Source organism: Protopterus annectens, chromosome 12.part0 (genome assembly GCF_019279795.1).
Source record: "Protopterus annectens isolate FY-2018-M chromosome 12.part0, PAN1.0, whole genome shotgun sequence".
Classification (NCBI taxonomy): domain Eukaryota; kingdom Metazoa; phylum Chordata; order Ceratodontiformes; family Protopteridae; genus Protopterus; species Protopterus annectens.
Window position 1 is genome coordinate 474,578,398 of NC_056746.1, and position 13,647 is coordinate 474,592,044.

General features: G+C 39.0%; 1 protein-coding gene across 2 annotated transcripts in view; it reads left to right on the plus strand.

Moving 5' to 3' along the window:
* Positions 1–13,647, plus strand: part of CACNA1H (calcium voltage-gated channel subunit alpha1 H) — a 2,347,924-nt gene that overhangs the window by 1,630,073 nt on the left and 704,204 nt on the right. For both annotated transcript variants that reach the window (XM_044089567.1, XM_044089568.1), the window contains exon 9: positions 12,221–12,372. In XM_044089567.1, coding sequence (XP_043945502.1) covers positions 12,221–12,372 — 152 coding nt within the window. The remainder of the gene's footprint in view (positions 1–12,220; positions 12,373–13,647) is intronic.

Sequence of the window (13,647 nt, forward strand, 5' to 3'; positions counted from 1 at the left end):
CAGTCATTTGTGTTTTACAAGCAACTGAGACAAACTACAAGTCAACATCAGGGACATTCTGTAAACTCAGAAATATGTAAGAGGTATGTTAATGTGTGTGTGTGTGTGTGTGTGTGTGTGTGTGTGTGTGTGTGTGTGTGTGTGTGTGTGTGTGTGTGTGTGTGTGTGTATGTGTGTGTGTGTGTGTGTGTGTGTGTGTGTGTGTGTGTGTGTGTGTGTGTGTGTGTGTGTGTGTATGTATGTGTGTGTGTGTGTGTGTGTGTGTGTGTGTGTGTGTGTGTGTGTGTGTGTGTGTATGTGTGTGTGTGTGTGTGTGTGTGTGTGTGTGTGTGTGTGTGTGTGTGTGTGTGTGTGTGTGTGTGTGTGTGTATGTGTGTGTGTGTGTATGTGTGTGTGTGTGTGTGTGTGTGTGTGTGTGTGTGTGTGTGTGTGTGTGTGTGTGTGTGTGTGTGTGTGTGTGTGTGTGTGTGTGTGTGTGTGTGTGTGTGTGTGTGTGTGTGTGTGTGTGTGTGTGTGTGTGTGTGTGTGTGTGTGTGTGTGTGTGTGTGTGTGTGTGTGTGTGTGTGTGTGTGTGTGTGTGTGTGTGTGTGTGTGTGTGTGTGTGTGTGTGTGTGTGTGTGTGTGTGTGTGTGTGTGTGTGCGTGTGTTCGGGGGGGTGTAGGTGTGTGTATGTAGGGAATTTATGAAGGGGGGTGCATGTGCCAATGTGATGCATGGATGCCTGGCATTGATTATTGCAGCAAGTACTTGTTAGTGCTTGCAGTAATCACTGAGAGATGCAGAGACATGCAAGCCAGCTGTTAATGAGGTCTTCCCTCATTGTGGCTAATGTGTCTCTGAATCACTGGCTTTCTCAATCATGCTAAAAGGCCATTTTTGCCACAGCCTTATGGCTTGCAACTGGGCCTGTTTCTGAAAACTGGACAATAATTCCTTATAAATATAAAACTGTGTTAACCTATAGCAGTTATGGTCAACTGCCTTTTAGTGTTTTTTTATATAATTGGTTATATATAAAACTGCACCAAGTGATATAAAACTGCTTCCCTACAGAAGCACACACTACTCATTCTGTGAAAACTTAGGCAGGGGAGTTTTTTATGAGTCTCATAATAAAAATGACTAAGATGCAATACCTGAAAGTACTTGCATAACTAATGGACATGATAAGTGTCTGTGAGTAGGCTTTTTGAAACACTGAAGGCATAAATGAATTTGAGAATATCCTACAAGATGAAAAGGGAAAATCCTTGTGTTATTTAAAAATACTGTTAATAGGATATTTATTATAAACAAAGTTAAAATGCAGGTAGTTCTGGCTAGGATGGAAAAGAGGATTTGAAAACATTGGTCCATATGTAACTCTAAGATTCTTCCCCATCTTTGAGAAATGCAGGAGGCTTTGAGTTTTGCCATCCACATTTCTCAAACCTTCATAAGCATGACATATGGTTCTATTTGCATAGACTGGCACTCAGTGTACAATAGGCCTTAAAAAAAAGATGCAGTGGCAAAACGTTGGGCCATGACATTGTGAGATATCACCTGTTTATTAGTATATGTGCTGTCCTGTCCTAAGGATATCCCTGATCACAGTCTTGATTGTGTAGTACCTCTGTTCTACCAGCACTGTCTGATCTCAAGCTCAGGTATGATGTATAAGTCCTGATCACAACCTGTGGTGAGAGACCTGGGCACTCTGGTAGATAACAACCTCACATTCGACCATCATGTGGCGGCAGCAGTCAGAAAAACCTTTTACTTGATTCATCTCATAAGTAAAGGGAATGAAGCAAAAAAAAGGAGGTTATACCTCTCTGTACTCCTCCCTCATTACATCAGTAATTGAGTATAATGCCCCATTTGGGATGTACCTCTCCAAACATCTTCACCAACTGGAAAGCCCACTAAAATACCTCACAAAGAGAATCCATGGCCTACAACACCTGCCCTATGCAGACAGGCTCAAATCTCTATCACTCTACTTGGTATCATACAGATTGCTCAGGGGTGATCTGTGTCTCACCCACAAGGCAATCTCAGACCCTGCCCTACTAGAGATGATCCATATTTGTAAGACTAACTCCTCACACACTACCTGCTCAAAAGATCTGAACCTAATATGTGACATTAACAAAACCTGCTGGAGAGACATGTTTGTCTCCCAGAGGCTGCCCCATCTCTGCAATAGACTTTCCATACACGTCAAACAGAGCATCTCCCTGACCCTCTTCAAGCGCAGCTTTGATGAGTTGATCAGAAACCACAAATTCATCCCAGGGGTTCCACCTGTGCCTCTCATTAACAGGGGAGACAGGTGCTGACTAAGGTTTCATTTTGGGAATAAACTTTTGGCTAGGCTTATAAGGGTCCCAGGGCCATTAGCCTAGAAAATCCTATGATCCTGTGATGATGCATATGTATGTCCCTGCTACCACACCAATCTCTTTAATTCCAGAGTCCTCCCTGATTGCATACATTCATTCCTTAAGTAGCCTGGTTGTTTAGAGGCATAATGGTATGACAAGACCCACTATGTCATATACTTGGAGCATACATTTATATCTATATATGTATGTGTGTGTGTGTGTGTGTGTGTGTGTGTGTGTGTGTGTGTGTGTGTGTGTGTGTGTGTGTGTGTGTGTGTGTGTGTGTGTGTATACATATATATATATATATATATATATATATATATATATATATATATATACGTATATATAAAAATAAAGGTCACAGAAGTCACACAGACAAACCAAAAAACTTAAATGAAAGAAAAGCCAAGATAAGCTAGAATTTTCACTGTGTGAGTCCTTAAACCGCCTCTAATGAAGGTCCATGGGATATATGCAAATGACCCCTTAATGAGAACCAGTGTTTCAGCTACATGGCTTCATAGGATCATAGAATCATAGGAGGCTATTAGGCTATTGGCCCTGAGGCTTGTTACGGGTTTACTACTTGTGGTGGCTTCCCCTATTTTAATTAGGTGGGTTTTATCAGTGATCCAGTTTCCTACCCATTTGGTAACATATGGATTGATGCCTAATTGAGAGAGTTTATCTACTATGTCTGAGTGGGGAATAGTGTCGAAGTCTTTGGCCAGGTCACGGTAGGACGTGGGCACCATCTTCCCCTCATCCATGGCTTTGGTGACTGTCTCAAAGAAGTCAACCAAATTTAACAAACATGACCTCCCCTTGACAAAGTCAAACTGTGGGGGGTCAAGTGTTTGTAGTTTTCCAATGTCCCTGTTAATGACGTCCATGATAATCCACTCCATTGCCTTGCAGATCAGGCTAGTTAGGCTGATCGGTCTATAAATTCCTTGATCGGTGGATGCTCTATCTTTATGCAAAGGGATGACAGTGGCTGTCCTCCACTCAACTGGGACAAAGCCAGTACTCAAGCTTTGGTTGAATAGGGTGCCTAATGGTGCTGCAAGTTCATGCCTGAGTTTATGTAGGATGCAGTCTGGGATGTTATTGGGTCCCATGGAGGCTGTATTTTTGCCTTTGAGAGGGCAGTGATGACCTGTTCCCTAGAGATAAGGGGTGGGGGCAGGTACTGGGGATGTCCTGATTTACTGATGGGGGAACAGAGGGGGAGAAGTTTTTGCTGAATCTGTCAGACAGTAAATTGGCTATATCTACAGCACTTGTGTATGTGGTGTTCTTGACCACCAGTTCTGAACAGATTTGGGTGCTTCCTTTGAGATTGTGGACATATGTGAAGAAGTACTTATGATTGTCTATAGTAGATGTGTCCAATTTGACTTGAAGTTGGAATTAGAGGATTTCAATAATGCTCTTATTTGCTTGTTCAAGCTAAGTAGTGATTGCTTCCAATTGGGCACCTGCTCCTTCTTGGTCCTGGACAGCAATTTTTTTATTGCGGATGTCCACCAGACAGGTTTACTCTGCCTTGCGGAAGATGATGTTGTCCTGTCAGTTATTCCTGATTCCATGCATCGATATAAATGCTTGTATAGAACTTCTGTGGTACATTTGGACTTTGATGCCAGTTCCTATAATGAGGAACTGGGCTGTGAAGTTGTTTATACCATGCCTTGAGAGGTTGTAATCAGCTTTGTAGAAGTTTTTCTTTGACCCTAGCTAGAGGGGGGTCCAGGGAGATGGTGACTTTGAAAATGACCGCTTTATGGCCGGATCTTTCCAGGGAGGATGATAGATTTGAAGAAGTCCAGATATGTGGAGTGGGCATCTTGAGTCAAATTTGTGAGCCTGTAGCTAGCTATAATTTAAATAGGCATCTTGTCAATGGGTAACTGCAGCTGGAGTATCTCCTGTGCGTCATACTGTTTGACCAGCCTGGAGGTGTGTGTGCCTTTAATATATATTGAAATTCCACCTCCTTTGGCTTTGCTGCCCACATTTTGGGGTCTGAATGTATGATAGGATGAGTAATCAGGTAAGGCTGGGGTGCACTCTGCAGCTTTGAACCAGGCTAATGTGACTGTGCAAATGTCAGCATCTTTCAGCATTAAGAATGCTTGCAATGAGTGCAGTTTCATGTCTGGACTCCTAGCATTTAGCAGCATGACCTTCAATTTGCATTTTGTTGAAATGTTTATGTTGGTAGCATTGACCTCATGACTTTTCCTAAAAAAGGCACTATGTGGGAGGCAAAGGCCTTTGCCAGAAGACTGAAGCCCAAGTGAGACAGATGCAGACCATCTCTAGCAAAGAATCGTGGTCTGTCAATCATATCTTCCCAGGCTATCAGGCACTCGATCCCCCTGGAATGACAACAGAAACTAAGCCAATTGTTAAAGTCAATCATTTTCTGTTTGTACTGAGGCATCATTCTGGGTGATGGTAGACTGCTGCTTAAGGCTAGAGACATACCTGCCTGGGACACATATTCAGCAAGCTCAATCATGTCTCTCTTCATATAGTCCAGAGAGGTACATCTCAAGCCATTCATGCCAACATGGACTATGGCAGAGTCATAACAGTACCTGTTGTTGAAAGACTTGAGTGCATGTGTGATATGTCAGACTCTGGCACCTGACAAACAACTAACCATGACTTTCTCCTTATCCAGCCTGGAGTCTCCTATGACTAATATGTTGGGTTTATGATTAGGCCTTAGTGGTTGCGAGACACTGGTGTGTGGACTATGCATGGTATGTGGTGTGGAGGGTTGTGGAATTCTCATGTGTTTTTGCCTCTGAGGTCTCCTTCATGTGGGTTTGTTTTTGTTGAGAACCTCCCCATATGTGTGTGTGTGTTGTGTAGTTGTCGGTGGTGTTTGAGGTGTAGTGATTGTGATGACAGCCTTCTCTGTGCCAGATATACTGGCTTGTGAGGGAAAGAACATAGACTCTAGCTTCCTTATGTAATTGCATTTCTCACAAATTGTGTTCTTAGGTGGTAGTAGTAGTAGATGGTTGTCCATGTACATGAGACAGTTGCTACACTGTCTCAGGATGCCCATATCAACCACGCTGGCAAGAGAAACCGTAGGAAATTGTATATCCATATTTGTCAGAATCTGAGGGAGAGAGGCCAGGGAGAGCTAAGGGGTAGACCTAAAGCCCAAGTGTTTAAACCAAAACTAAGAAGCTTAGAATAACATTTAAAATTTAAACAGGCTAAAAACAAGCAGTAATAAATGCAGCAGACAAGATGCAATTGAACACTTCAGAGAACAAGTACCAGAAAAAAAGAAGATGAAGTAATAGAGTAGGAGGAAACACAATTACTGTAAAAGCAGCTGAATATTTTTTTTTAGTAAAGTGGAAAGGGAGAAGAGAAAGGAGATAAGTCCAGGTTAAGAAACTAAGGGGGTTGGCCTTCTCAGATATTCTCTTTGTATTAGGTAGAATGAGCTAATGACACTGGACTTGGAGAAGTGTCCCAGATCAAATTTACAGTAGGGATGGGCAACTGCAAAGCTACCAAGTATAAAAACAAGACACTAATAGGGAGGGAAGGTGAGAAACTATGCTACACTATTTTAGGCAGAAAACACTACAGAATATTTATCACAGCAGAAAAACAGCAGTGAGACACTAAATGAAAGTTTTAAACAGATAAAAGAGCAAGGAGACTCTAGAGAATGCTTTTAACTGAAAACAGATCTGTTATTAGGATACATTCCCTAGCAGGAAATCAGAATAAACAAATAGATGCTTAACAAATGGAGAACATTTCCAGTTAATACCTTTCACACAGTGAAACTAGCCAAAAAAGCTTTACAAACAGTGTGACAGTAACAAAGGTGATTTAGCAGGCACTGTAAGGTAGACAATTTCAGTACAATAGTGCAGATTATTTTATAGCAATAAAATATGGTAAAAATAGTAGGCAGCAGACAATAAAAAGTGCTATAAATGGTTAGAATAAGCAATAACCTGTAAAAATAAGCAAAAAAACAGGATACTTATTGTTATATATCACAGATGTGGTCAGTGCCCCACCTCCGTTCAGCTCAGTGTGAATAAAAAGAATTCCTCTAATTACCAGAAGTACAACCTGAAGCAACTTTTAAAAAAAGCTCAAAAAGACCAATGAGTGCTTAATCCAAGCCCTAGACCAGCCAACCTTTACCAGCCAATGACCAATCAACACAATCCTCTCACTAAAGTGAAGAAAGGCCTCTTCTAGTCCAAGATAGCCTGGAACATGTGCTTGGAACAAATAGCACTGCAAACAAACAATTAGGCCCAGAGATAGCAAGCCTGAACTGGGACAATGCTACAGTTACTAGCTACATTATTTTACACAGAAAACACTACAGAAATGTTTATCACAGCAAAAAAAAACCAGCAGTGAGACAATAAATGAACGTTTTAAACAGACAAAGGAGCAAGGAGACTCTAGAGAATGCTTTTAACTGCAAACAAAACAGGTATATCATACATTCTTTGGCAGGAAATAAGAACAAACAGATGCTTAACAAATGGAAACAATTTCCAGTTAATACCTTTCACACAGTGAAACTAGCTAAAAAAGCCTTACAAAGAGTGTAACAGTAACAAAAGTGATTTAACAGGCCTTGTAAGGCAAACATTTTCAGTACAATAGTGCAGATTAATATATAGCAATAAGATATATGAAAAAGTAGTAGACAGCAGACAATAAAAAGTGATATAAATGGTTAGAATAAGCAGTAACTAGTAAAAATAAGCAAAGAAAACAGAATACTTATTCTTATATATCACAGATCAGACTCGTGGTCAGTGCTCCTACTCTGCTCAGCTCAGTGTGAATAAACACTTTTGCTTCTGAAATGCCCATGACTTTTTTACTTTTTAAGACTTTTTCTTTACAGTCAGACTGAAAAATGCATTCCCACAGCTAGTGGGGGCTGCCTTCATTGTCCTGAATGTTACCAAAAAGACTTAAAAAGTAAAAAAAAAAGTCATGGACATTCAGAAGCCATGTATCTGAAACACTTGATGTCCTTAAAGGGTTATTTGCATATATATCTTATAGGTCTCCATTACAGGAGGTTTACCGTGTCACACAGTGAAAACTCTAGCTTGACTGTTTTTTTTTTTGCAGTTTATAGATAGACTGATAGATCGATATAGATATAGACATAGCTATAGATATAGATATATGTCTATGTATGTCTGTGCACTTTTTCCATAGTACCTGAAAGTATAGTACTATGTTTTATCATGTAGCTAATTCCCAAAAACAAATGCATAGTGTTTACCTCTGACACTTGTGGGTTTGACTCTATCTGTTATCCCCAGATGTTTTTGATATGGATCAGTGTTGCAGCACAACACCTGACATATGGGGAAGATTCCAACAGCCAACATGGCATTAGGGCAGAGGATTATAAAAGCCAGCAGCTAGAGCAAGTTATCTCAGAGGAATCCTTGTACAACAGCCATCTTAAACCCTGCTGCACACCAGGATTGCATGTACACACCTTGTAACGAATTGAAAAGGTACAGACCAATAACCTGTGGCTGTTTTACATCATACAGTTATGTGTGTAAGGTCACCATAACAGCAGATGTTCATCTAGGATCACCATTATTGTAGTTGTTCCAACCCATTTTCCTCTCTTTTTTCGATTCAGGCCATTGGTTCCCTGTTTTATCCTGGTGGGGGGATAGGACAGATAGTCAGACAGACATATTTAACGGAGAGTTGTCTTATATTTTCTTTTATTTTTTTTGTACTTGAAACCTTAGCATATTATACAGGCTACCAATAAAGGAGGCACTCAGTTTACCCATTTAAGGTAAGCTGTTCCTTTCATGAGGCTTAGCCTTCCCCATTTTTTCCCTGGCAAAAATAAAAAATGGCACTGGATGCCATCCTCTTTTAAATGAAAAGCTGGCTTGCATCCTCAGGTATAGAGGCAGAGTCCAACCTATGTCCCTACATCTGCAGAGTTCTGGAACTTGGAAAACTAGTACAAACATCAGCCTGTGACTAATCTCATATATCTGGGTTTCTACTGCAACACTGATCCCACTGAAATGTCTACAATTATGGTGATTTCACATAAAGCTGTACTTTTTAAATTAAAATTATTTAGAATGTCTTTCGTAACCTACAGGCTATGCTCCTCTACTCCAACATGTCTATCCCACTATCCAAACAATTGCAGCAGCTTCAACAAATGGGCAGTACTGGCACAGCCTCCATGTTGCCTCCATGCTCATTTGATGAATGGTTCTGAGTGAGCATGTGCACAATCAAGCACATGCACCTTCAGAACTGAGACTGAAACTAGACGTGGAGTTGTAAGGAGGATAGCACCAGCCACTGGGGACTTCTGAAGGAACTTTATATCAGTAGTGTACATATCATCATGTGTGGTCAAAGCCTAGATCCAAATACTACACTTATCAGGGTCATTTCTTCAAGAGTTTATTTTGTAAATGGTGCAAACTCTGCTGTGACTAGGAGTACTGGAATATAGTAATGTATTTATTTAACTAAAAGTTTACCAGGGAAAACATTCAGAACCATAATGATACTCCTGTTTCATAGTGCACAGAATGTGTGGCATGTTATTCACAGTCTATCTAGACTTGTAATTGAGGAAAGCACTTATCATGATTACTTTCAATAAAGGCCTGAAAAAAGGTGCCTTCTTTGCTGTGCAGTTTACTTTTAACCTAGAGCTCAGAAAGCTTACACTCCTCATTCAAAATTGAACATCATCTGGTTATTGCTTTTCATCCAAACTACTACTGTTTGGCATAGCCTACTTCCACTTTTGCATTTGCCCTGGAGGACTGCTACACTATCCCACCAGGTTTGCATTGCCACATTCCACGTGATTATTTGATGTTTTTAGATAGATAGATATATAGACATATAGAAACTCTGTCAAATGAGCACTTATTCCACATAATTAACTGTTGACAGTTTTACTTATGTGTTTTTTGTTCAGTTTTGCATACGTCATATTGACTGCTTCTGTTCAAAGACAGCTTTGCATGCATGAAGGTAAGTGGGGCATTGTTTTAATGCTGAAGCTTTGGCATTAGTTGTAGTACTATATGTTCATGTATTTGCAAGTTAGGGTTAGTGTGGGGTCTAATGAAGGGTATACACTTAGTGTTTTGTGTTTGCTTTTTGTTTATTATGGGATATGAATATGTGATATAACTGTTTTTAGGTTAAGTTTCATCATATCAGCTTTTTATGTGATAGCCTTAGTATTGTGTGTATATGTGAAGTGAGTATGTGAGTATACTCTGGAATCTTTTTGGTAAGCTAGTGGAGAGAGCTGGGTTAGCCGCAGGGGTTTGGGTTATACACATAAGTAAGGTGTTGAGGGAGAGAAAAAGCCCCTGTCCACCCATACTCATGTATGCGAACTGTAACCCTAACCGTTCTACTGCCCTTAACCTAGACCCTACATATTACTTACCAGAAATCCTTTCCCCAGCAATACCACTATTTAGACAAATTATACGTTATAATATTGTTTGGGTTTTGTTTTGCATTATTTTATTTCAGTTCAGTGATTACAAAAAGAGATTGTTGTTCTCTTTTTAAAATCATTGTAGTTTCAATGTTTTTTTCCAGTAAATGTGAGTGCCAACATATAGAAATTGATGCAATGTGTATCAGAGTTTCTTGACATCATTATTAGAGAACCTATATATATATATATATATATATATATATATATATATATATATATGGGTCTACCTGATAACACCAACACGCCAAAGCACCGACAATGAAATAACCAACACGAAAACACTGAAAAAAAAAAAAAAGTTCAAAAACACGAAACTTCACATGCCCAACAAACCAAAATCCCGAAAAACAACAAAACAAATACCTTTTCCAAAAAAAACATACACACACAACACAAGCACACTAAAAACCTTACAAACCTACACTAAACCTTGCATACACAACTATCTATGCACTAACCTTAGCCCAAACCCTAAGCCTAAGGTCCGTCACTATCTCACACTTACCTTATCCGCACCTTAAACCTAACTCACTTAATCTGCCCCTAAGCCTAAACTCCGTCACTATCGCACACTTACCTTACCCACACCCTGACCCTAACGTCCGTCGCTATTGCACACTTATCTTAACATGTCGGTGTTCTCAGCGTCGGGATTCTCAACTGTCGGTCTTCTCCGTTGTCAATCTTCCAGTGTCGGTGTTCTCATTGCTGGTGTTCTGCGATGTCAGCGTTTTCAGGTAGATTCATATATATATATATATATATATATATATATATATATATATATATATAAAGGTTTACTATAAATTTGTCGATCGCAACTTCTGCGATTTACAAAATGTCGAGAGAACCACATGTCGGCTCAAAACATCGACACAAAAAAATGTCAGAACTTACATCAGCGAATGCAATACAGCATTCGCTGTTGTGAATTCTGACATTCCAAGCCAGATCGCACTATAGTGGGGATCGGGAAATGTACTCTTGCCCTCACTGTAGTGCGATCTCGGAGTTTGTATATATAAGTAGGAGGGATGTGGGGGGGTGCAGGGGGACTTGCCCCCCCCTGCAAACATGTAATGTAGTGTGGCAACTTTGACAGGCAGACAGTCTGGGAGTCTGCTTCTTGTTCGAAAATGTCGATATTGACATTTTCAGACATCTGGTTTGACATTTACATTAGTCGATGTTGTGCGAACCGACATTTCAGTTTGACAACATGACTATTCGACTGTGTTACAGTCGATAAATTGATAGTAAACCTATATATATATATATATATATATATATACATACACATACACACACACACACACACACACACACACACATGTGTGTGTACTTGTGTGTGCATGTATGTATATGTGTTTAAATGGGTCTACTTCATAACATTGAAATTTCATAACATTGAGACCAGAACATCTAAATCCCAAAACACTGAAAACCAAAAACAGTGAAAACTCAGAACATTGAAAGTGTGCTTCATAACATTGAAAACTACAATGCATATGTAAATAACATTGTCTCCAATTATAACAACACTTAACTAACAAACACACTTTCTACTACGTTTCTGCAGGGGGTAAGCCCCCCTGCACCCCCATGTGGGGGGCTCCGCCCCACACACCCGTAAATTAAATATACCAACTCCAAGATCGCACTACAGTGGAAAAAAGTTAATTTTCTAACCTCACAATCACCATACTCTGAGGTTAGGAAATTAACTTTTTTTCCACTGTAGTGCGATCCTGGAGTAGGTATATTTAATTTATGGGGGGGGGTGCAGGGGGGGTTTCCCCCTTCAGAAACATAGTAAAAAGTGTGCTTGTTAGTTAGGTGTTGTTGTAGGTGGAGGGGATCTTATTTACTTGTGCAATGTAGCTTTCAATGTTATGAAGCATACTTCCAATGTTCTCAGTTAAATTCAGCAATATGAAATTTCACTGTTATGAAGTAGACCCATATATATATATATATATATATATATATATATATATATATATATATAAATGTATGTGTGTGTGTGTGTTTAAGTGAATGACTTATGACGGGGATCATTTTAAATGGTGCATTAGAAAATATATTTAACAAGCTTGTAAATAAAATCCCATATATTATGCAATTTTATGATAATGGTTATTGATGTTATGTAATATTAGACTATTGCAAGTAACCATAGTGTCGTAAAGGCATATACATTATATGCTGTTCAACATTCTGTGAATTATTTTGCTGCCATTACACCCAATTAGCCCTCTGGTTTAATAACTTTTTATTTACTATTTTACAGCCTGATGAGTTAACAGATGCATTGGAGATCAGTAACATTGTCTTCACTAGCATGTTCGCTCTCGAAATGGCACTCAAATTGCTTGCTTTTGGTCTCTTTGGTTATATCAAGAACCCCTACAACATATTTGATGGGATTATTGTCATCATTAGGTAAGTCAAGTGGTTATTTTTTCATACAAATGGTTTTATTTGGTGATATTTGCATATGCTTTACTCTGCAGTACCATAATATATAGAAGATTTACAAGACTACAATGTAAAGAATTTGTGATTCTAGTACTGTGTCTTAGATTCATTGGTGCAGTGCTGTCCCAACATTTAACTCACACTGACTTTCCATGTACTGTACATCAAAAGCAAAGGAAAAATTCAGTAACATATATTCAATTTCAAATTAGCATACATTTTAGAGATAACTACATGGTCTGTGTTTTCCTCAACATGTCATAATTTGTACATATGTTTTGCTACCTGTTTATATGAGCCTAACTGTTCTTTGATATGAAACCTGCTATCCAGCAAAATACAGTAGTTGGCCGTTAAAATCAAATCTGTAATTCAGCAGTTTTAATCTGTCAGTTCTGTATGTGAGAAAGATCTTGAGGCATAGCAAAGGACTGATTTGTCAGAGAACTCTAAACTCTGCAATGAATTCTTACTGAAGCATTTGTTATAAATGACAGTGATGCTGTGAATGTTAGGATAAATTGGTTTTCATCTTACTTTAATTTCACTGACAATTATTTAAATGTAGTATAACGTTGATTAGTTCCCTTAACTACTCATAAGATTAGTGCACAAAATAATTGTATTCCCAGACTGAGCTCAGATAAAGGTAAACTAAAGGGCTTAGTCAAACAGTTCTTGCAGACTTGCAAAAAAAAAAAAAAAATCAAATATCTTCATTCACAGTGCATTTTTATGAAGATTTTTGCAGAAATCAGCATATGAAGCTTGTCTGGTTAAAAACGTTGCTTAGGGAGTCACAGGGTATTCAGTTGGACAATGAAGTAATCAAACCCAAAGCTACACAATGAAGTTTATTAGCATCTTGCAACCTTAATCACCTCTGCCAGACTGCCTCTCCAGAAGTGTGCATTGCTGGGGAAAACCTTGTATAGATGTTATCCAGAGTATGATGCCCTTGTTACAGTGAACAGATGAAAGTGCACCAAATGGGCCAAGCTTGCTATAAGCGAAGTCATATTCCATACTAGCTTACTTCAGTAAATTACTTTTTAAATATATTTTCTTTTTAATAAGGGAAAGATTATAGACATTTGGCAAGGAATACAACTTCATGTCTTATAAAGTTGTAGTAACTAATTCAGAAAACGATTGCATAACTCACATCACAGAAAGTGCAAAAAATGAGAGAACTGGCATGTATGCTAGCATTTGTATAACTGGAGACAAACTAAAATG